Here is a 24,639-nt window from a genome sequence, read left to right on the forward strand (position 1 = left end):
CACATGTTCTTTTGCCGTCTTACTGGCTGGATGCTTTCCAGTTGGGATCCCGTCCCCAGTCCAATGCTCTTTCCTTGTCCTCCAGGCATTGTGGATGTCGTGGGTAGAGAGAAAGGGAGGAGAGAGGGGATTTGGGGCCTCTGTTCCTCATTTTTATTTATTTTCCTCCTCTTTGAGTATCATTTTCAGCTAGGGTTCAGGCAACTGCCTGTCTGTTTACATGGGAACCCTCAGCTATTCCATTGCCAAGATGTAAATTTCTGGCTCACAGCCTTCTTCCTTCCAAAGAATGGCTGCTTAATCACGTGATAGTCCATTTGATTGTGCTGACACCTGGCTGAGGTGCTGGCTAACTTTTTGTCTCTGGGGAACTGGTTGAAGATGTTTTTCTAAACTTGGAGTATGTCTCAGTAAAGTCATACAGTAGACATTTTATAATTTTTACATACAATATTGCCACACATATTTTACCAGGACAAGAATGACCAGCAAATTATGAGTTTTCGAATGATACCTCACAAGGCATACTTTGTACAAAATTTATCATAATCTTGTAAAAATGGTGAACATAAGGATACTGACTCTTGCAGACAGATGTTAGTCATGCCACTTAGTGAACTACTGGAAGGTACTCAGATACTATGATGATGAGGGCAGTATAAGAATGTAAATAGAATAGATAAGATGATACAAAATTAACCCTAGTTTCCCTTTTGGATCAGACTTATCTAAGAAATCCTTTAATTTGGATTCTTGACTGCTTGCTGAGCAATAGAAGTCTCACACTGAGTCCTTAGATGCTCTAGCATGAAAAAGATCATGTTTTTATTAAAAATATGTACTATTTGAACCCACTTCCTACATTAAAGACACGAAACTACTTGCTCAGTATTTGCACCCAGGAGACTGGAAAATTACTGCTTACTGTTGGAGATCAAAGTACCAAATAGAGACCATCCTCTAGGGTGGAGAATAGTTCTAGTTTTACACATTTGGCAGTTATGTACTACAGGCTATAGGGTAAAAGCCACAGGCACAAAGTCAGAGTATTTGAGCCTTATATTGATATAGGGAGCTGAAATTCACCTCCCAACCCAGTGCACAGGTGAGTTGGGTTGTGGCACCAGCACTCCAGGCCAGCTGTGCTGGTTACTGGGGCCCTGTGTAAATGCAGAAGTGTGGTCCCTCCTGCATTGGTGATCCCCCTGTCTTCCTCCTATATGGCCTTCTGAGTCAGCCTATACAATGCCAGTATTGAGAACTTCCTCAAATAAAATCTGCAATGCAGATGAAATAGAAGCTCTTTCCAACCCATTTGGATTTCCAAATGCTATGCAATAGAGAGAACAACACAGAAGATTAAATGACCATGACACTGACTCTGAGTATGTCTACACTGATGGCAGCAAAGTCGCCACCGTCAGATAGACCTTTCTGGATCGATTGAGTGGTCAGTGAAGACCTGAACAATCGATCCAGAAATCAACACTGTAAAATCGCCCCCCTTCAAATGGCATAGCGCTGCGTTGACAGGAACGCGGTTCCTGTAGCTGCAGTGCAGTGAAGACACTGCACAGAAGGGAAGTACAGCAGTCGATGGGAGTTATGCAAGCTACTCTGCATAGCTTGCGTAACTCCCGTCGACTGCTGCCGAATCGCCAGGTAAATGTAGACCAGGGCTGTACTTTGCTTTAGTTTTCTGGAACTGAGAGGATTTACAGTGGATAACCAGAGGTACAATTTTCATGAGGGAGTCGAAGGAGATTCTTTCCCCACAGTGCCCCTAGAGGTGATTCACACAAATCTCCCACTACAGTCCAATAACAAAGGTATGGATGTTCAAGAGAAAGCCAGAGATATCCTGACACCTGGTAGATAGGATTATGGATTGGAAACAGGATAAAGTCTTGATTCTGACTATAAAATGTTTGAGAACTACAAGCCCAGTTCTGCTTTGAATTACATCGCATTGAAACACCACTGAAATTACCTAACATTGACAGTACTACAACTAATAGAAAATGTTGCTTGTCCTATTCCTTCTAGAGGCATAACACTAGGATAGCAGTGGCTAGTAAATGAGGTTAAACAGAACATTGATAGAAAAATGAATCAGAAACAAGCTCCACAACTGGTATCATCATTTTCTTCAGAGCAGTCACATTGTGGAATGTCCTAGTGCTGCCCTTGCCAGTTAGCCTACATGCTATTGCAGATTTCATTTAGCTCTATAAATAAACTATGGAAAGCAAAAGTGCAAGAGTTAAACTATTAATCAAACCCACAGAAACCATAGTGATTGTGATAAATTATATGCAACAGATCCTGAAGTATTCATTGTGTTTTCTCAAAACAGGAAACTAAAAGCTACCTTTTGGGCAAAGGACAATGACAAGTCTGAAAAACAGAAGGCAATACTTCACGTAAGTAATAATTACATGCCTCCTCCTCTCCCCCCAACCTCCAATCATCCACGGGGCCAGTTCCTGCAATATGACGCAAAATCTCCTCAAAACCAAATTCATATTGACAAGATATAAATTAGTATGTGAAGAATTTTTTCCTGGAATGGATCACATCAGAACAGGAAGCTGCATCAGTAAAGTGGTGATCAGATACTCTGTATCTCACCTTAGTTCTAGTGCCAAGCGTTACTTACCAGTCTTGCACAGCATTGAAGGATTCTTCATTCGTGATGTCGTACATTAAAATGAAGCCCATTGCACCCCGGTAATAGGCTGTGGTGATTGTCCTGTATCTTTCCTGACCTGCTGTATCCTAAAATAACAAAGATAATCGTTTATGTAAATGTTACCTTGTCAAGTTATTTGTATCTTTCTGAAAATCAGAAGTGAACTTTGAAAAACTTCCATCTTCACACCTTTGAAATTCTATTCAAGTCATTGGGCAGCTTTTCATTCTCTTTTTTTCAAGAGATGAAAGATTGTCCTGTGGTTAAGGCACTAGACTGGGACTCAGGAAATCTTGGTACTATTCCTAGCTCTCCCTGTCAATCCATCTCAGTCTCAGTCTCCCACCTGTAAAATGGGGACAATAATACTTCCATTCACACATAGCCTTTGTTTATCTTGTCCATTTACACTGTAAGCTCTTTGGGACAGGGACTATCACTTAATATGTTAATGTAAAATGTCCTATTTTGGCTGAAGTCTTTAGGTTCTATTTTAATAAAAATAAGTACTAACAATAATAATTAAAATATATGACAGAAAATAATATAATCATTCTCTGTTCCAAAATAACACTTATTTGTGTTTTTAAAAACCCTAAATATAGTCTTAAATTTTGCAGAAATAGAATGTTTCAGTGAAATTCCAGCAAGCAACGTCCAGTATGAATTTTTACTACAGCTATTGCATCATTGACTACATGTGACTTACGTTGATTCTGGCTTGTTTTTTAAACAAATGCTGTAAGGTAATGATACCATCTCAAAATTTTAAGAGTACAAGAATTTATTTTTGCTAGAACATGGACAGGACTACTTCAGCTGTCTCCCTAACATAACAAAAATGATAAATATTGTGTTAATTGGAATATTTTCTAAAACAGTTCCTATGGTACAAGTAGTACCATCTCATTAGAGAAAATATATTTAAACGAGTGCTCTTTTCTATATTACATCAATCATCCTATAAATAAAGAAGAAATTAGATTCCACTCATATCATAAAGCAATTATAAGAAGCTCATTATAAAAAAATATATAACAGAGCTGATTACCATGAACAAACAATTACTTACACAGAACACTAGGATGTAATTCAGGTCAGATTATGATCACTACAGCCTGGGTTTAGTTTTAATGGCCTTGCACTGAAAACAAGCATCGAAAGTTAGGGCTTGATGCACTTCTTATTTACCCTAGATTTACACCAGAGTAACCCAACCAACTAGAATCTATCTATAATAGGCTAAATGTCAGCCATAGAGCACAGTCCTCATCAACTCCAGGGTACAGTTCACAATGGGGAAGGTACCCCACTAGGATGTACACCAGCATAAATCAGGAGTAACTCAGTGATATCTAAACAATGTCCTCAGTTTATTCCCAAAGTTCAGAGTTGAACTCATGTGACTGGGAACTCATCAGAACTGAATTTAGTGAAAGGTTTTCATGAACTGCAGCAAACAAAAACCATGGAGTTTAATGGAGCTCTATTTTATAGCTCTACTAATATTTGTGTTCATTTCTCACATAGTCAAACACAATGCTGTACCATTCCCACATTAGCTCAATTAAACTTTTATTGGTTCCTAAGCAGTTGTAAGATACAACAGAAATGAGAATATAGTTCAGAGGGCCACCTTGTAGGCATCTGAAAACTAGAAAATTCAGTTTTATTTCTGGTCACCCACCTATACCATAAGTTGAAAACTCATTTTAAAAACATTGTTTTCTGAACAAATCAATGTAAAATTAGAGATGTGTCCATGCCAAAGACTCAGATCTGACAACTCCCAAACATTGGACCACTTCATGAACTTTGCAACTGGTTCCTATATCCATAAATGACTAAACACAAAACTCCATATCCAAAACGGCATCCTCTACCTTAAATCTGGCAAAGTTTCAATATAGATCTGCAGTTGACACCCATCTTTCAGTAAAATTTATTATCTAAAAACTTTAGTCATCTTCTTTATCTTTTTTTCCTTTACCCATATTTCAGTTTTGACATGGCTGAGAAAGCCTAAACCTACGACACTAAAATACTGGCTATGAAGTTATCAAAAACTTGGAAATACAGCTTACTGTCTTGGTATCTTATCACTAGAATTTTTCACTGTATGATCTAAGACAGGCTTTAGTGTGAATTGCCTGCAGCAAAATAATATTTGCTTCACTGGCAACAGGCTCCTGCTTGTCAGATTAATATATTTCCACCTATACAAATCTCAGGTTGACAGACAGGTAGATAGTTACTGTCAAAAAAATGTCTCGATTCCATATCTATTCTGGACAATAATAGTGCAGGGCAGACTTTTACTGTAACAGTAAATAAAGGGAACAAAGCCAATAACATTATTGGAAATTAAAACCTTTTCCATGAAAGAAATATAAGAAAACTGCTTAAACATGAAGGAAATATAAGGTGACGTTCCTTCCTCTAATAATGATGGCTCTCTTGACTTTCTTGCTTGGCTGAGGGGATACAATTATGCCTTCATATTTCTTATTTAACAGCTGCATATTGAGAAAACTAGCTGGCTTATGAGACCTTTAGAAAGTACAAGAGCCCAGCATGATCAAGTCCTGTCCTACTTGCGGACTACTATAAAATATATATTTCCTGCTATTACTAATAAATAGTAAATAATAGTAAATAAAGTAGACTTCCCATAATTTTCTCAGTATAAATTCTTGAAAGCAAAGATGTCTTCACTTCCTGTAGCCTCATTATGTGTAGGCAACTTACTTTTAAGTGTATATGCCCCATAACGAAACCACAGTTGGCTCTGGAAATTGACATTGGTACCTCCTTTATCATAAGAGGCATGGAATAAGATTTGGAGTAATATCAACACTGCTATTTGATCTGTCTCTATTCTCCAGTCTTCTTCCTTTTCTATGGTGGAATGTACTCTGGTGCACAAAAATGGCCTACCAATGACTCTTTCTGATTATATCATATAATAACCAGTACTGTTACACACATCATGTTACAGCATCCTTCCACCTTATTATTCTGCAACCAAGATAATTTAGTCTTTTAACAAAGAACTCATTTAAAACTAGTTAGAAAAATGTCACTGCTTATTTCCAAATCAGTAATTTAAATATTTGCACAAACAGTATTTATACTGGAAAGGTTGTTAATATGCTATTAACTTTAGCCATTATAAAAATCCTGCAACACTGGAAAGTTTATATATACACCTTTAGAACCACTGAAACAATTTGCTTCATACTTGATTTGTTTTGTATAGTTCACTGAAATAGAAAAATCAAGCCAATAACTACTGCCATAACTTACTATATGTGAGGTTGCAAATTCAATTCCAGTTTATATAATGGTAAATTATATGCTGTATGACATGCCAAATAATTTATAATCCTAGAAAGAGAGATCAGATTTTAAGGCACATACATGAAGAAACAGAATTAAGGTTGAGTCTTGAATCTTAATTCTGTATTGGCTTGCTTTTAAGAGCTTTCTTTCTCAATCTTGACATTTAGTTAAAAGTAATGTCTGCACTATAGTCCATTAAAAAAACCTATATTAAAAGAACATTAAGGTTGTAAAGTCAAGCACTGAAAAGTTAGGAAATGCCAGAATTAAGGTTGTCTATGCAACCTTAATTCAGTTCCCTTATGTGTATGCATTATGATATGGGCTTCAATTACATGATCACATACTATTTTTCCCCACTGGACCCTGCACCATTCAGTGCACATGATGGACAGTGCTCAGGGAATGAAGCCAGGCTGGCTAGTGAATGAGGCTGTTGCCTGCAGGACTCCTCCCCAGCAGTATTGAGAACACGGATAGTTTCCCTGCTCTCTGTTTTGGTGCCACAGTGGCCTATGTTGCCAGGAGGAGCAATGCTGGGAAATTTCTGTTCAGCCCTTATGGCCTGGAATGCAGCATGTTTAGTTGCTGTGTGGGATGATGCACGCACAAGTCCAGCCAGCACAAAAATGCTGCAAGATGGAACATGCTCAGTGCAGAGAGCATCTTGAGAGAATAATGCTGCCAGCCTCAGACAAACCTTTATGGAGCAGGTGCAAACTGCAGTTTTCAGAGGGTCAAAATTTGGGTGGAATTTCACAGGGATAGAAAAGGCACCCCTAAGAACAAGGTGACCCTCCCTTCACCTCCAAAATTTCAAGTCCCTGCTCTAAAGTATTGTGGCACTACAGTTTCACAATGAAATGGTTGTAATATTTTTTTTTTAACTTGGACAAAATACTGTATTTTCCCCTAACCTCATTCTAGGAAATGCTGAACAGTTTTTGTTGAAACTTTCAAAAAATATTCAGCATAAAATAGACACCGGCCATGGAAAATTGAATTTTAGCTCACGTGGTTTAAGTCTGGCCACGTTATAAGCAAGTGAAAATGGGGTGTTTTAAGGGAAAGAGGCAGGCAACCTTTACTATAGGCATCACCACCAGCACCAGCGATAATGCAATCAAAATTCATATGAGTATGAAATCCAATCAGAAACATGTTATATGTTACAAAAAATGTAGTCATGTGGAATGAGTATGATATTAACACAGAGAGAGGGAGGTTACAAAGAATTAGTCATTTAAATAGAAGAGTTGAACATATCCTATCTAGTGTTACCTTGGGTCCAACCCATTCAGAAACCTCTCATTTGAATTCTGCCTAAGATTTAGGATCTTCATGAATGTGATTATTATTATGTGATTATTAAAAACTCAAAATAATCTGATTTATCAAAGACAAATGGCATATTTGAAGTATCCAATATTTTAATGTGAAATGTTATATTTTAGTACAGTTTGCTATGATTGAATTTACTTGGAACAGTTAATCCCTCAACATAATAAACCTTCCAGGCCTTGTTTTTATTACGCTTTGCTCTTTCGAAAAGACTGAGCAAAGGGTAATTAATTTCCATATTTCATCACATCTGTACCTGAAAAACAGTCCCAATTTTTATCCTAAGGTACTGATGTGCACCTGCACCTAAAGACAATCCTTGTATCAGTTCAAACATGGCTACTGACTTCTCTTACTTTGCCTTAATCCTTCATGCATGAGTATTGGATTGCTCAGATGATCATCTCTTGGGTTTTTTTAAACTTTGAAATGCTGAAGTCTGCATTTTATACTGTATCTATTTCGTAGCAAAAATCTAATAAAAAAAGCCCAAAGAAAAATTATAAAACTTGACCTATTATTCCATGGCAGTGTTACCATGGCAATTCATCTTCCTGTGAGAGCAGAGTAACTAGATATACAGATCTTCTATGGGGCCATTTCAGTTCTCTTATGATAGACTATAAAAGTAATGTCTGTTATATCTTATCAGAGCTGACAATAATGTTAATTAAAGAACTAGAGTGGAGGAACAGCAGGGAATGAATGAGTGAGTGCTAAGTCAAAAGTTCAATATAGCGAAGACAAATAAAAAGGGCACTTTAAAAATGTTTAACATAAGATTGGTCAGTTAGCAGTTACAAATATATTGTCCATGTAAAACTCACATTTCCAAATTCTGCTCTCACACTCATGTAATCCCCCTGCTTAAGCCCAATTAGCTGGCTGGCCCAATCATGCTTAATCTGTTTTAATGGGAACAAATTTAAGCCATTTTAAATCTGCAAACCCTGAGGTCCAGTGAAGACAGGGTTTAAGCAATCACCCAACTCCTGTGCACTGCATGTTAATTGGCAGCGCCTCTGCTAACAGACCAAATCAAGATCAGTGGGACTTGCAATACATAAAGGAGGGCAAATATGATGCATTTTATTTGATTTTAAAAAGTGAATCCCTTCTCCGATATGTGAAGTGAAGCTATGCAGTCAGGCAGACAGTCTGGATGCTGTTGTATATGTCTGCATATTTTAGAGGTTCTTTTCTGCCAGATACCAGGCAGACAATGTATCCACCCTGCCCACTAAGAACTCTGAGTTGTGTTTGTACATATGTAGATGCGTGTGGGCTGACAGGAGAGGTAGGGAAACACATCATAAGTATAAAAAGTCACCGGTTCCTGTGTCTGGGTGAAGGAAGTTTTTACTTTTCATTTCTTAGGCTATCCATCTACGCAGGGGTAGCAATTTCCCATTTAACCCACTCACGTCCTTCTCAGCTAACCTTCTATGGAAACCTGGCTGAACAGAGTAGTCTTGCTGAGTGAGCCCTGAGCTCAAACTCAGTCTCTTTTTGACCTGAGGGGAAGCAATTTCCAGAGCTGAGTTTACCTCACTGAAAATACCCTGAAATAACCACTGACACTCCTTCAAATGGCCTATAAAAATAATCTCAGTCTTATCTGGACTGAGTTCAAGCCACCTCAAAAGACAGAGAAAGGAAGAACCAGGCCACCAGACTACCCCTATGTCTAACGAAAGAGTTCCAGGACATGGAGAGAGAAGGAGAAGGGACAGGGAATGGGAATAACATTGCTTTGATAATGGAGCAGGGAATTTTGCTTTTTTTGAAGTTCAGTTGGATTTTTCTAATGCCTGTGAATCTGAAAGTCCAGGCAAACCCGATGGCGGTATGGAAAAACCTGCAAAATGAAAGGGACCTGGCTAGTTCACCTTTGTGGTGACCATGTGAGCCAGGTTTCATTAATACATCTCCACTGTGGGGCCAACATTTGAACAATGCTATGGGCAAAAGGAAGGGCATGGAGCTTTGCCCATGATCATTTATCAAGTCTGTGGAAGGAACAGCATACAGCTTCCACAGTAACAGTCCTGTGCTTTAATGATATTTCTTCTCTGATATCTATAACGTAGATTGCTAGCTCGGAAGTAAATCTTTTGTTTTTCCTTCAAAATACCAAATTTCAGCATGCAGCATATTTTTAGATAAACTATAAAGCTCTGAAAATTACACTTTATAGTGAAAATCCTAACAGATGTTTAATACAATGCCATGAAGTACAATATTATAATATTACTTCATGCTTTTGAAAAAAACAAAGTCGAGCACAGGTAATTAAAGCATTTTAAACTAAAAAATGGCATTTAAAAAAACCCCAAACCCTGTAACAGAGTAGAAACAGATTTGTCCAATATGAGATTTTATTGCTTTTATAAAGTCTGAATAAACACCCCAAACAACTTGCTTTTAGATTCAGACAAGATGCACAAGAAGAAAAAGTTGAAACATCTCATTACACACACACACACACACACACACACACACACACACACACACACACACACACACACACACACACACACACACACACACACACACACACACACACACACACACACACACACCCATAAGGAAAAAAGGAAGAATGGTTGATGGTTGAATGCAAAGGAAGAGAGAGAAGGCAGAAGAAAAAAAAAATACATATGTGCTTGTGCATGGGATTTGGAAACCCAAGAAGAAGAAGAAGTAGGGTGAAAAAATTCTACCATGTGTAGCATTGTCTGCCTCCAAGTCCAAGTAACTGAAGCATGAAATAAGGCACTGGTCTGGTTTCTTAAAAGTAGCGGGATAATACAGAAATAGCCAATATTTATAACAGTTATCGTTTCTAAAGCACCTGCAAATACTGGGACTGAGCCACAGCTGTGGCTGACAAATGCTTAATGCAGCTCACAATAAATGGATGCAAAGATGAACCCTTATCCTGACCCATTTGACCTCTGTTCCAGCCCCAGTGTAAAGTGAAGCAGCTGAAGCCATAATGGCATCCAGAGATTCCCTGACCATGTCTTAGATTCTTTCTGTCACACACCTCATAGTGACCAATGGGAACAGGTTAGTAGAAAACATCAAAAAACCCTTTATCATAAATTTAAATTGGTGTTCTATTGTTAAGAATGCAATTAAAACTGCAATTTCTCCAAACTATTTTTAATATATAGTTAATTTGTTTTGCATTAATCGCAGGCATTAATTGTGATTAATTGACAGTGCTAGCTTAGATCCAAACTTTGTAGAACATCAAATGTATTATTATTATTGATTGTTTGTATTATGGCGGTACCAAAAGGCTCCAAACAAGATCAGTTCCCCATTTTACTAGTCACTATAGAAATACAGAGGACGGGACAGTATTGAAGTCCTTAGTTTACAGACAAAGGGTAGGAGAATCATAGAATCATAGGACTGTAAGGGACATTGCAAGGTCGTTTAATCTAGTCCCCTGCACTCATGGCAGGACCAAGCATTATCTAGGCCATTCCTGACAGGTGTTTGTCTAACCAATGACGGAGATTCCACAACCTCTCCAGGCAATTTATTCCAATGCTTAACTATCCTGACAGTTAGGAAGTTTTTCCTAATGTCCAAACTAAACCGCCCTTATTGCAATTTAAGTCCATTGCTTCTTGTTCTATCCTCAGAGGTTAACGAGAACCATTTTTCTCTTTCCTCCTTGTAACATCGTTTTATGTACTTGAAAACTGTTATGTTCCCCCTCAGTCTTCTCTTCTCCATACTAAACAAACCCAATTTTTTCAATCTTCCCTCATACATCATGTTTTCTAGACCTTCAATCATTTGTGTTGCTCTTCTCTGGACTTTCTCCAATTTGTCCACATCTTTCCTGAAATGTGGCACCCAGAACAGGACACAATATTCCAGCTGAGGCCTAATCAGCGCGGAGTAGAGTGGAAGAATTAACTTCTCGTGTCTTCCTTACAACACTCCTGCTAATACATCTCAGAATGATGTTTGCTTTTTTTTTTGGCAACAGTGTTACACTATTGACTCATATTTAGCCTGTGATCCACTATGACCCCTAGATCCCTTTCTGCAGTACTCCTTCCTAGGCAGTAATTTCCCAGTTTGTATGAGTAGAACTGATTGTTCCCTCCTAAGTGGAATGCTTTGCATTTGTCCTTATTGAATTTCATCCTATTTACTTCAGACCATTTCTCCAGTTTGTTCAGATCATTTTGAATTTTAATCCTATCCCCCAAAACACTTGCAACCCCTCCCAGCTTGGTATCATCTGCAATCTTTATAAGTGTACTCTCTATGCCATTATCTAAATCATTGATGAAGATATTAAACAGAACTGGACTCACAATTGATCTTTTTGGGACCTCACTTGGTATGCCTTTCCAACATGAGTCTGAGCCACTAAGAACTGCTCTCTGGGAACCGTTTTCCAACCAGTTATGCACCCACCTAATAGTTGCTCTATCTAGTTTTAAATCCCTAGTTTGTTTATGGGAAGGTCATGTGAGACAGTATCAAAAGTCTTACTAAATTCAAGATCTACTGCTTCCCCCACCCCCTCATCCATAAGACTGTTAAAGAAAGCTGTCAGGTTAGTTTGACATGATTTGTTCTTGACAAATGCATGCTGACAGTTACTTATCACCTTATCATCTTCTAGGTGTTTGCAAATTGATTGATTAATTATTTGCTCCATCATCTTTCTGGGTCCTGAAGCTAAGTTGACTGGTCTGTGATTCCCCATGTTGTCCTTATTTCCTTTTTTATATATTGGCTAATATATTGCCACTTTTCCAGTCCTCTGGAAATTTTACATCTTCATTTTACAGCTGAAGAACTGAGGCACAGAGAGATTAAGCAAGTATTAAATTAGACAGCATTACAGATGGACCTGAGCTAGTGTTTGGCTCCAGATCCCAATTTCCCCAAAGTTCAGATTCAGGGTTTGAGCCCAGTTCTCATTTTCCAGACAGATAATTTACTTGTAAAGTGACATTGTCACTATTATTTGTTTTACAAAGGAGTCAGAGGTCCTTCTAAACCAATAGTAAGAGGCATTGAAGGAGGCAAAACATTTCTGGAGAGATACTAACCAGAGACAAAATACAAAATTCAGATTCAGATTTTGAGCACCACAAATTTCAGGGGCTTTTGGACTCAAGATTCTGGACATAGATTTTAACAACTCCATTATTCAGGGGTAGTTGGATTCAGAACTTGATTTGGAACCATTTCTTGTATAAACTTAATTTCTTTGAGAAATCTTTGAACTATTGGTAACTTATTTTGAAGGACTCACACTTGTACAGAAGGACTGAAACTATAGAGGACAAAGTTGACTTGACTTCAATAAAATTGGCCAAGTAACCAAACTAGTTATCTGGTTTTGGATCATCTTGCTTTTAAGGGCAGAAATTCCTAAACCCTCTTATCTTCAAGCAATATATTTTTGTTGCTTCTTTCCTGTTGTAGCTGCTTGAAGGTTATTTATACACTATATCAAAGAGCCAATATATTTTCCTTTTATTTCTTCTGTGGATGTACGAAAGGAGTTGAGTCAATAAATAAATGAAAAATCCATACTAGTTCTTTGCACAGCAACAGTGAAGTTTTAACTCTGATCTAGGAAGGGTGAAGATAAAAGTAGAACAAACAAGAAATGTTAATAACATGTTAAAGTCGCTATTAAGGATATGAGCCAAAGAAAGTTACACAATCAGTATTAAGCATGTCAAAGTATGGAAGAAGAGAACACAGCTGAAGTGTGGTGGATTCCTCCAATTGTTGGCCAGCAGAATGGTCCCAGTAAGATTGTTCTAGCTAGCGTAAGTTGGAGCCGCCCTGTGGCTGCTCTGATTTGTGCCTAGGTGTCATGCTGGTTAGACTGGGGGGGAGGGGCATTTAACATATGGTTTAACATCAATATGTCAAAATCATAATATTTCATGTGAGATATGTCATGTCAGGTACTGTTAGAAAGGTTATAATATGCTAAGTAAGATGATAATACTTATGTTCATGTGTGATATGTGAAATGGAAGTTATAGATATGTTTGATATATCTGTACTTCAAATTGTGCTATCTGGGTAACAACTCAGACAGGATGGATGCAGAACAATGGCCTGCTTAATGGCTTATTAAGACACATGAATGCAAGGGGCCCAGGAAGAAACTAAAGGCATACCTGAAGAGTTACCAGGATTGGCCCATGTGACTCTGGACTCCATTTTAGTTCTTGTAATATTCCACAAGACAGCATGGCCAAGGCCAGGAGGTATATAAGGCCAAGCCACAGAATCCATTTTGTCTTTTGTCCTATTCAGCTTCAGCCATCTTCCTACCTCTGGATCAAGTCATCTGTAACTGAAGCTGTGTAACAAAGGACTGAGACCCATCCAAGTACTGGATGAATACCAGAGGACTATACAAGTCTGCAACTCCACAATTCTTCTAGAAACCTGATTTATATGGACTTTCAATCATTTGTATGTATCTGATTTGCTTTGACCCTTTAACATTTCTCTTATGGTTTATTTCTTTCTTTTTGCAATAAACCTTTAGTTTAGTTACTAAAGGATTGACTGGCAACGTGATATTTTGGGTAAGATCCAAACTTATATTGATCTGGTACTGTGGCTGACCCTTTGGGGTCAGAGGAAAGCTTTTTAGTAAAGAGCATAGAGTTTAAATAACTGGTCTCTTTACTGGACCCAGTGGCTAATTGGGAGCCAGAATCTGAAATGCAATAAAGGTGGCTGTGTGTATTTGTATACGGGCTTCTGCAGGGATTCAGAAGCGCAGTTTGTGGCTGGTTGGGAAGTCTGGCTTCAGTGCCACCCACCAGTGCTAGGAGAATCTGCTCTCCATTTGCAGCCTGCCCTGACCTTGGTATTTTCAGGTGGCTACCCTGGGCACGAGACAGGTCACACTAGGTATGGTTTGGGTGGGGTGTCAAGGTAGCCTGGAGCTACCTTTGTTTTCCTTTACTCAGTTCATGTTCAGTGCTGCTGAAGATTGTGCCCAAAGTTTATTTCTTGATAATTATTGTTTGTTTTTAAAGAGAAAAATATATTGCTTAGAGGTCACTGAAGTGAGGCATGGCAGCAGCAGGGTTGGGAACAAAGTGGGAGCAGGTGCAGACATAGGTGAATGCTTTGATCAGCCACTGAACCGCTGCTGCAGCTAGGCTTAATGGATGGTCTGTTGACTCGTCCAACCAATCAGGTGGTGTAGCCAATCGGGCAGCATTCTACAGGCCAGCTGCAGTTGGTAGGTTGCCCGGAGACTGGTTGTCGAGCAGGCCCTGATTCATGACAAGCTCCTGGCTGGACTACATATCCCATGATGCACAGAGTCATGATCCACCAGCTTGATCCCACTGCTTGGTGAGAGGGAAGTTGCATTATGGGAAATGTAGTCCTCCATGGAGACCAGCCCCCAGGAGAGAATGGAAACTGAACTATAACTCCTATTAGGTCCTTCAGCACAATAGAGAAATGCAATTTAATGTTGAGCCGAAGATTTTAACTATGTAGAAAAAGCAGTGTTGCTAACTCTCATGATTTTATTGCAAGACTCATGGTATATGATTTTTTTTTAAAAGTTCCTGTTTCTGAAATTACGTGGCCCTGTGAGAATCTCGGTTTTCATTTTTTTAAAACAAAGTTTCTAGCTAGCCCTCACTGTTGTGGAGAAAAACTTAAAAACATGACCCACATGTACTCTAAAGACTCAGAAACCCGAAGACAAACAAAATGAGCTCTTTTTTGTGTTTGTTTGTTTGTTCGCTTGTTTTAAAGAAAGAAACCCTGATGATTTCTTGAGGTCTGACTCATGATTTTTGAATGCACAGGACTGGCAATACTGGGAAAGTTTTAAGGGATAGCAACAATCTGGTTTTGAATGAGAGTCACAAATAAATGTTAGACACAAGCTAATCTTTCAAATAATGGTCATCTTAATGACTCAAGAGTCAACAAAATTTGGCTAATTGTCTCAGCAGAAAACTCAGCAGAAAAATTCTCCTTAGCCTCAGAGTAAATTTGGTAACTTCCAAACTTCCAGTCTTGCCATCCGAATTTATGAAGATTCAAGGTTAAGGCTTAAAATGAAACTTCATTTCAATCTCACACTGAGATCTTGGAGGGATAAATCTTATGACTGGAATATTGTTATAGATACATATAACTTGTGCAGTAAGGAAAGGCCATGAAAAAAGGGAGGTGGTGTTGCATTATATATCACATCATAGTAGAGGTCTACTGTACACTGTCAAATATGGAAGAGGTGGTGGATGAGGCATATCTAGAGTAAACAACCAAAATATCCAAAACGTAAGACCTGTTAGTAATGGGGGACTTTAATTATTCAGATATCTGTTGCAAAAGTAATATGGCAAAACCATAAAATTTCCAATCAGTCCTTAGAATGTGTTGGGTAAAATTTTTTGTTTCAGAAGGTGGAGGAAGTAAACAAGATAACAGAAACAAGATAACAGCCAAGATAACAGCATTGATTCTGATCAACTAGGAGGAATTGGTTGCCTTCCACCTTCAGATTTGTAATTTGGATGCAATTGATCATGCAATGATAGATTTCACAATCCTAAGGAATTGAAGGAGTGAGAACAGCAGAATAAGGTCAATGGACTTCAAAAAGGCAGACTTTATCAAATTCAGAGAACCGGTAGGTAAGGTCCCATGGGAAGAAAATCTAAGGAATAAAGGAGTTCAGGAGATCTGGCAGTTTCTCAAGGAGATAATATTAAATGCACAACTGCAAACTATTCCGATGCAAGAGAAAGATAGGAAGACTAATAAGAAGTCAATAGGGCTGTATCAGGAGCTCGTTAATAACCTGAAAATCTAAAAGCAATCCGACAAAAACTGAAAACATGAACACATTTCTGGGGAGAAGTATAAAAGAATAGCAAGCATGTAGGGATAAAATCAGAAAGGCTAAGACACAAAATGAGTTACACTTACCAAGGGGCATAAGAGGCAATAAGAATAGGTTATTTACATACATTAGGATTAAGAGAAAGAGGAAGGAAGGTGTGGATCCTCTACATAGTGGGGAAGGCGAGCTATTAACTGATGACATCAAGAAGGCTGAGCTGTTTAATGTCTTATTTTGCTTCAATCTTCACTAAAAAGGTTAATGGTGACCCGATACTTTACACAATTAATTTTAATAACAAGGGGAAGGAATGCAAGCCAAAATAGAGAAGGAACAGAGTAAGGAATATTCAGATAAGTTAGACGTATTCACGTCAGCGTGGCCAGATGAAATTTATCCTAGGGTACTTAAGGAACTAGCTGAAGCAATTTCAGAACCATTAGCAATTACCTTTGAGAACTCATGGAGGATGGATGATGACTAAGAGAACTGGAGAAGGGCAAATATACTATCTGTCTTTAAAAAGGGAAACAAACACTACCCAGAGAATTACAGACCAGTCAGCCTAATTTTGATACCTGGAAAGATACTGGAGCAAATTATTAAACAATCAATTTATAAACACCTAGAGAATAACAGGTTTATAAGTTATAACCATCATAGATTTGCCAAAAATAAATCATCCAAACCAACTTAATTTCCTTTTTTGATTGGTTTACTGGCCTAGTGGATAGGAGTAAGCAGTAGTCATGATATACCTTAATGCTAGAAAGACTTTTGACAAGTAACATATGACATTCTCATAACCAACTTGGGAAATGTGGTCTAGATGAAATTACTATAAGATTGGTGCATAATTGCTTGAAAGACCATACTCAAAAGAGTAGTTCTCAATTGTTTGCTGTCAAACTGGGAGGTTGTATCTAGTAGGTTCCTATTAGGGTCAGTCCTGCATCAGGTACTATTCAATGTTGTCATTAATGACTTGAATAATGGAATGGAGAGAATGCTTATAATATTTGTAACTTATACCAAACTATGAGGGATTGTTAGCACTTTGGAGTACAGGTTTGGAATTCAAAACAACTATAACAAATTAGAGAATTGGTCTGAAATCAACAAGATGAAATTCAATAAAGGTAAGTGAAAAGTACTTCACCTAGTAAGGAAAAAATCAAATGCACACTTATGAAATGGGGAATAATTGGTTATGTGGCAGTACTGCTTAAGAGAATCTGGGAGTTATAGTGGATCACAAATTGAATATGAGTCAACAATGTGATGCTGTTATGAAAAAGGTAATACCATTCTAAGCTATATTAACAATATATAAGATATGGGAGACAATTGTTGCATTATATTCAGAACTGGTGAGGCCTCAGCTGTAGTACTGTGTCTAGTTTTGGACGCCACACTTTAAGAAAGATGTGGATAAATTGGCGAGAACCAGAAGAAAGCAACAAAAATTATAAAAGGTTTAGAAAACATGACTTATGAGGAAAGGTTAAAAAACTGGCTATGTTTAGTCTTGAGAAAGGACAACTGAGGGGGAACCTGACAACAGACTTCAAATATGTTAAAGGCTGTTATAAAGAGGACAGTGATCAATTTTTCTCTATGTCCAATGGAGAGAGAAGAAGTAATGAGCTTAATCTGTGGGAAGGGAGATGTAGATTAGATATTTGGAAAAACTTTCTAACTATAAGGGTAGTTAAGCTCAGGAATAGGCTTCCAAGAGAGGCTGTGGAATCCCCATTATTGGAGGTTTTTAAGAACATGTTAGACAAAATCCTGACAGAGCTGGTTTAGGTTTACTTGGACCTGCCTCAGCACAGGGGGCTGGACTTGATGACTCTCAAGGTTCTTTCCAGACCAACATTTCTATGATTCTATTAGAAAAATAAAAGACAGTTAGAATGATTCCTTTTAGTCTCAAGAGTGGAACAGACTGTAAGCAACACATCTCCCTTACACTTGGCTCTGGTGACCTCTAAGGGTACTTGCAATGTAATGGAGTTTCTAAAACTGGCTGTTCTGTCCACAGAGCAATTCATAACCTAAAAATAGATGTGTTCTTCTCTATGTCAGACCTATATCTGCTTTACAGCAGTGCTAAACCTTTCATTTCTTTGACTGACTTCTCACCTTCCTCTCAAAGGCATTTGCCTTTCATTTGGCAGATTTAGCAGCTTGCTCCATGAAAAATATGAACACAAGGCTAGATGTCTGCTAACTGCCCACATAATGAGATGAGAACTCAAAGGTGCTTCTTGTTTATGAGGCAGTAGTATACATTGGGCTAAAAATACCATCCCAGAGACTGGAAGTCAAGGTCATTATTACCAAATAAAGAGAGAGCATCCTCAAGATATTATAAAGGCTGAAACACCTTGTTCTCTCATTCCTGCTCTTTGATTAACTATTTCTCTCTAGAACTCCTTATGCATATCCTCATAATACATGACCGAAGTTATGTCTACACTACAGCTTATGTTGGCATAACATATTTCACTCAGAGGTGTGAATAAACCACCCCTGAGTGTAGCCTGATCTATAGATTATGTATTAATTAAATGGATTACCAAGAATTCCCAGTTATTACTTTGAGGGTTGACAGTTCTTGTCCCAAGATCAGGCCCAATATTATTAAAATTACTATATAGTTGATGTGCACAATTGCAATAATCACACCATAGGAACTCTTCTATATTTCCAAATCCTTTATTAATACATTTAGCACGATCACAAACATGCCAACTAAGTAAGATAGATGTACAGTTTGTAGTCTCTCTATCTGATCCTCCAAATACTCACATCATCCCTGGCAGGATGACCTGAAATGTTCACCATTATCTTCCTCATCATCGTCACCTTTCTCCTTATCACCAGTGGCCATCATTCTGGCCCCCTTCCAAAGGCTACATATCTCTCTCCCCTACTGCCCACAAGCTGGATGCAACTTTTATAATATGTTATGCTGACACTACTATATCTAATGCATATTCAGTAGGGTTTTTTCCCCTTTTCCTTATTTGTATTTCCTCATCTAGCTAATGTTGAGGTGTCCTTCTTCTATAGGTTAGTATATTGATAAGTGTAACTACCATTCCAGTTCATGATCTATGGTAGTAGCCTATCAACCTGCCTAGATTTGCATTATATTGTATGGGTTAATGAAAAATGAATGTACAGTCGTTAGGAAAATTAGAACCCCTCAGCCAGTTATACAAACCCTTCTTTTTGAGTAAGACATAAATGTACAGTTATGCATGAGTCGGTGTATGTGATACCTGTGCTGAGTGGTTGAGACAATTCTACTTAAGTATAATTTTATTTGTAGCACACATTCCCTTTCCCTGTAACAAAGTGAAGAGAGCAAAAGTCAGGACATCTAGATTCTATTTCTGGGTCTGCCTTTGACCCGGTGTGTGATTTAGAGCAAATAATTTCACCTGTCTCTCATTTTCCCTGTCTGTAGAAGGGAGATAAATGATACCCACATAGCTCTGTAAAGCACTTTGAGGTGTAGAGAAGGAAAGTCCTGTATAAAAGTATTATTTTAAAAAACTTTAATGGGCTCCACATACATACGAATTGGAGGAAAGTAATAGATAAGGGGTCAGAATAAAGGTATTCTTAAAGATAACAATTAAAAAAAGTAAGAGGAAGGCCTCTGACAGAGAACATGGGAGTGTGAGCCCCACACCCTGACAGTCACCACTACAGAAGTAAGATCTACTGCTGGTTTCAAATGTGACAGTGAGATCCCTTAAAAGTAGATGGTGTCTGAAGAGCCTAATTCAGAACCTGATCCAACCCCCACTGAAGTCAGTAGAAGGACTCCCAGTGTTTCCATTGACTTTCAGTAGGATCAGACTTTCAAAGAGTCTTGAATGTAACCATACCTACAGTGTACTTTAAAAAACAACAGGGACAGTCTTCCATTTTACAGGCAGCCAGGTCAAAGAAGGCCAGAAGAGTGTAATATGTCCAGCTGCTAAAAAACAGTGAGCAAACAGACTCCTGCATTCTCAACCAGCTGTAAGCACCAAGAAAGTCCTGATGGAAGCCTTTAGTGAAAGGGAAGCCTTCAAGACAGATGCACTAATGATCAGTTACTAATGAACAGATGATTCTGATACAGATTATATTAGCTGGGATATTGCTAGCCTACTGTTATTTTTAGTTCACATCAAGGTATGGACACAAATCACATATTCTTATTACCCTTTAAGTTTATGGATTATATTAGCTCACATTCTCCTTTCAGTTGTTTAACTTCATACAAAAATATGAATCCAATTTGAGAGAATTCCTTAGGAATCTCTCTGGCCTACTTTGTGTCAAAATGACATGGCCATTAATTTAGGTTTATACCAGGCATTAGAAATGTTTTATGTTGCTATATTCATCCTGTATTTAATGTGTTGATGGCTTATGAGAACCATTTACTATGCATTTAACTGCATGCTCAGGTTTGAAATCTATGCCAAACTGGTTTAAGCAAAACAAAGTCTTTTCTCGACAGCTCTTGTCAGACATAGGCACAAAGCTGTAACCATAACTCTTGTCCCATGACATAACCAAACCTGACATTTTTTTAAAGAACAGACAGGGTTTGGTAGGGAATGCTACATTTAGGAAAAAGGTGTGAACTGGTACAAGTGCCTCTTTGCTTGATTTGTGGCTTAAAACAGATAACACCTCATCCCCACCTGTTCTCTATACAAACCTCTTCTGTTTTTAACCCCAGCTAAATTTCTCTCATTTGGAACAAAGTCTAGGAATGTTCATATTAAATACTAATGACTCATACAAACACTTCAAGAATTAAAAAAAAAAAAAAAGTAAGTGTTCTTCAGCAGAATGCTGAATTTAGGAAACATTTTTGAAGGTTCATTAGAATTTATGGTCAATTCATGCTATTAATTTAAAGATGAAAATTTGTTCCTATTCCTAATTACTTAAATATAAGCCTTGTGGCCTGAAGCCTCAAAGAGAAGGAAGCTCTCTCTCCTTTCCTTAGCTCTGTCTAGGCTCCCTTACCCAGCAGTACCTGACAGCAGTATCAATCAGGGTGACCTCAGGCACATTCAGTGTCTTTGCTTTGAACAGAAGAATGGCCATACCGGTTCAGACCAGTGGTCCATCTAGCCCAGTATCACGTCTTCTGACAGATGCTTCAAAGGGAATGAACAGAACAGGTAATCATCAAGTGATCAATCCCCTGTCGCCCATTCCCAACTTCCAACAAACAGAGGCTAGGGACACTCAGAGCATGGTTTTGCATTCCTACTCATCTTGGCTAATAGCCATCCTCCATGAATGTATCTAGTTCTTTTTTTAACCCAGTTATAGTCTTGGCCTTCACAATATCCTCCAGCAAAGAGTTCCACAGGTTGACCATTTGTTGTGTGAAGAAATACTTCCCTTTGTTTATTTTAAGCCTGCTGCCTATTAATTTCATTTGGTGACCCTCTAGTTTTTGTGTTATGAGAAGGAGTAAATAACACTTTCTTATTTACTTTCTCCTTTTATTCCTTATTTACTTTCTCCATTCTCCAATACTTTCTGATTTTATAAACCTCTATTATATCTCCCTTAGTCGTCTCTTTTCCAAGCTGAAAAATCCCAGTCTTAATAATCTCTCCTCATATGGAAGCTGTTCCATACCCCTAATAATTTTTGTTGCCTTTTCTGTACCTTTTCCATTTAACATCGTTTAAATAATAGTTAAATAATTTAACATAGTTTGTTAAATTAGGCACCAGTTGCATTTTCTCTGTATTTTTCTTGTAACCATTTCTATCTTTTATGCTTCATTATTTGTACTCACTTAAAATCTCTCTCTTTGTAATTAATATACTATTTTTTTTTTGTTTTATTGAATCCAGTGTGTTTAAACTGAAGTGTCTGAGAAACTCCATTGGGGTGGCATGTTGTGTGCATGTTATTTCTATTTACAAAATAAAGGACTTAATATAATGTGTATTGTCCAGGAAAGGGCTGGTCAGTATAGGATATACATTTCTGGAGGAAAATCTAAGACCTGGGGGCATGTTGGGGTTATCCTGAAATATAACCAAGACTGGTGAGATCCAGAATGTAACCCAGTTGAGAGGTACAGACTTGGCATATGCCTATAATTATTGCTAAGTAATCCTAAAGAATCCTTTGCAATTTTAAACTAAAACTTTAGAAGATAACATATTCTTATTAGAAATCAGAAAGGTTGTCTGATCTATTAATATTCCTTTTCTTTCTTAAATAATTAAAATTCATTCTTGCAGTATATGTCTGTTATTTAAAACTGAATTATGGTGCAGCAGATTGCACTTTCTTAACTTGGACATCTCTATTATAATTAGTGTACATATAGGCTGTAGGATTAGAAGCACTGGGTCAGATATTGTTGAAATGTATTTTATAACAGTTCTATTACCATCTCAGAATCTATAGTAACATTTTGTTTCAACAGCTTTTTCTTTAACAAAATCCTAAAATAATTAAGGGGCTTGATTTACTAAGAGAGAATCCAGATGGAGTTTCCAGTGCCTTCCAAAACTGAACAAACACTAACAAGGCCACTGGCAATTTGTAAGCAACATGTGATTGATGATCTAACATTGGAGGAAATGCACTGATTTTTTATCTCCCATATCTGTATAACTATGCCAAAGCTAGGGCCAAATCTTCAGCTAATGTAAATGGCATTGCCCCATTGAAATCATAGGAGCTGTGCTGAATAATACCCCTTCAGCCAAGATTCAGTGCACATGCATCAACAAGCACCCATCTCTGGCCAAGATTTTCAAAAATGGGTGCCTAAAGTTAGGGCATGATTTTACAAAGCAGTGACAAAGATCCCATTTTCTTCAATGGATTCTGCTGGGTGCTCTGTCCTTTGGAAAAGAAAATAATGTATATTGGCACTTAAATAAAGGATTTTAGGTGCCTAACTGTGGGCACCCAATTTTGAATATTTTGGCCTCTGTGCACAAACTCACATATGGGCAAACATATGTTAGAACTGGCACCTGCAAAATCTCTATTTTGCACAAGTATTTGAATCTACAAAGAGTGGGTGCATGGTGTATGTGTGCAAATTTTTGTGCATGCACAAAGTAGAGGTGAGATACTGAAAGTTTAACACACATGATATAAGCAATTCATCAAAATATAAAATCCAAGATGAATGAAGTTCAGAATCAGAACCTAGTCAAATCTGAATAGAAGTCCCTTTTTCAAAGAGAAGGGTGAGAATATTATTTCTTGGAAGTGTTGCTCCGCTTTTGACTACAGCATAAGAAAGCAGGTCTTTTAATTTGAAAGTTTTCCAAAGAATATGAGGATATGAGATATGAGTAATCTGAGGACCTAAGATCTTTATCAAAGGAAGAATGATGCTCAACATCCAAGAGCATATATCTTCTCCATACAGCAATTGTCTTGTGAGATGCATCAGGCTGCTTTGTCTAGTGGTGCATCCTTTAGAATGCTGCAGCATTTCTTGACATTTGTAAATCCCTGAATATAACGTGGCCTGGCCATTTCTTAATCATCAAAGTAGATTTCTCCAAGTGAGAGGGTTGGTTTGAGATCCTGCACAGCTAGGTCGAACTATATGAAGTTCTAGATGCTAGATGACACAATCATAGGTAAAAGCTGCAAAAACATCCACTGTGTAAGTGTGTCCATAGGCATTGACAAAAAGCAGTAAGGACATGATCCTGCAAGGTGCTCAGATGGTGCACTTAAACACGTTTAACTTCAAGCATTGACTCATTCTGAATTGCTGGATCAGGGCCAAAGTGCTCAGCACCTTGCAGGATCGAACCCTAATTGAACAAACAAACAAAAACCTTCTCATACCTGTAGGAAAACTGCTTATGTTGTCTGAGGCAATGAAAGAGATAAAGGAAAATAACAGTTTAGAAGACAAAGCACTTTGAACTATAGGAGCACAAAACGAGCATGTAAAACTGCTATGTCCTACAATTTATAAGTGCTGACCCATTTTTAATTGCTATGTATATTTTCATGAATAACCAGCAGTTTTCTGACTACTCATGAATATGATCCCATAATCATATCAAAATAAACTCATTCCTTTTATGCACTAAAATATTCATGATTTGTTTTTCCGTTTTACTATTCAATCAGCTATTGATGCAAGAAAGCCTGTGTCAGTACAGATTAGAAAATTAGAAACCTGCAATGGAATTTGGTGGAGGGGATTGTATGTGCAATACTAACCCATCCTCACCCCAACATGAAATTGGGTTAGAACATTCTCCAGTTGGGAGCATGGCTGTTCTTCTTGTCCTCTTGCTATCCATATGCTGTTCTTTGGATTAGTATATAA

The 24,639-nt window shown here is 37.8% G+C and overlaps 1 protein-coding gene across 1 annotated transcript in view; it reads right to left on the reverse strand.

The window, feature by feature from the left end:
• Positions 1 to 24,639, reverse strand: part of RAB3C (RAB3C, member RAS oncogene family) — a 187,208-nt gene that overhangs the window by 92,296 nt on the left and 70,273 nt on the right. The window contains exon 3 of the mRNA XM_067568489.1: positions 2,660 to 2,778. Within this exon, the coding sequence (XP_067424590.1) occupies positions 2,660 to 2,778 (119 nt within the window). The remainder of the gene's footprint in view (positions 1 to 2,659; positions 2,779 to 24,639) is intronic.

The sequence above is a fragment of the Emydura macquarii genome, unplaced genomic scaffold (genome assembly GCF_026122565.2).
Source record: "Emydura macquarii macquarii isolate MOO-44397 ecotype Brisbane River unplaced genomic scaffold, CSIRO-AGI_Emac_v2 contig_2897, whole genome shotgun sequence".
Classification (NCBI taxonomy): domain Eukaryota; kingdom Metazoa; phylum Chordata; order Testudines; family Chelidae; genus Emydura; species Emydura macquarii.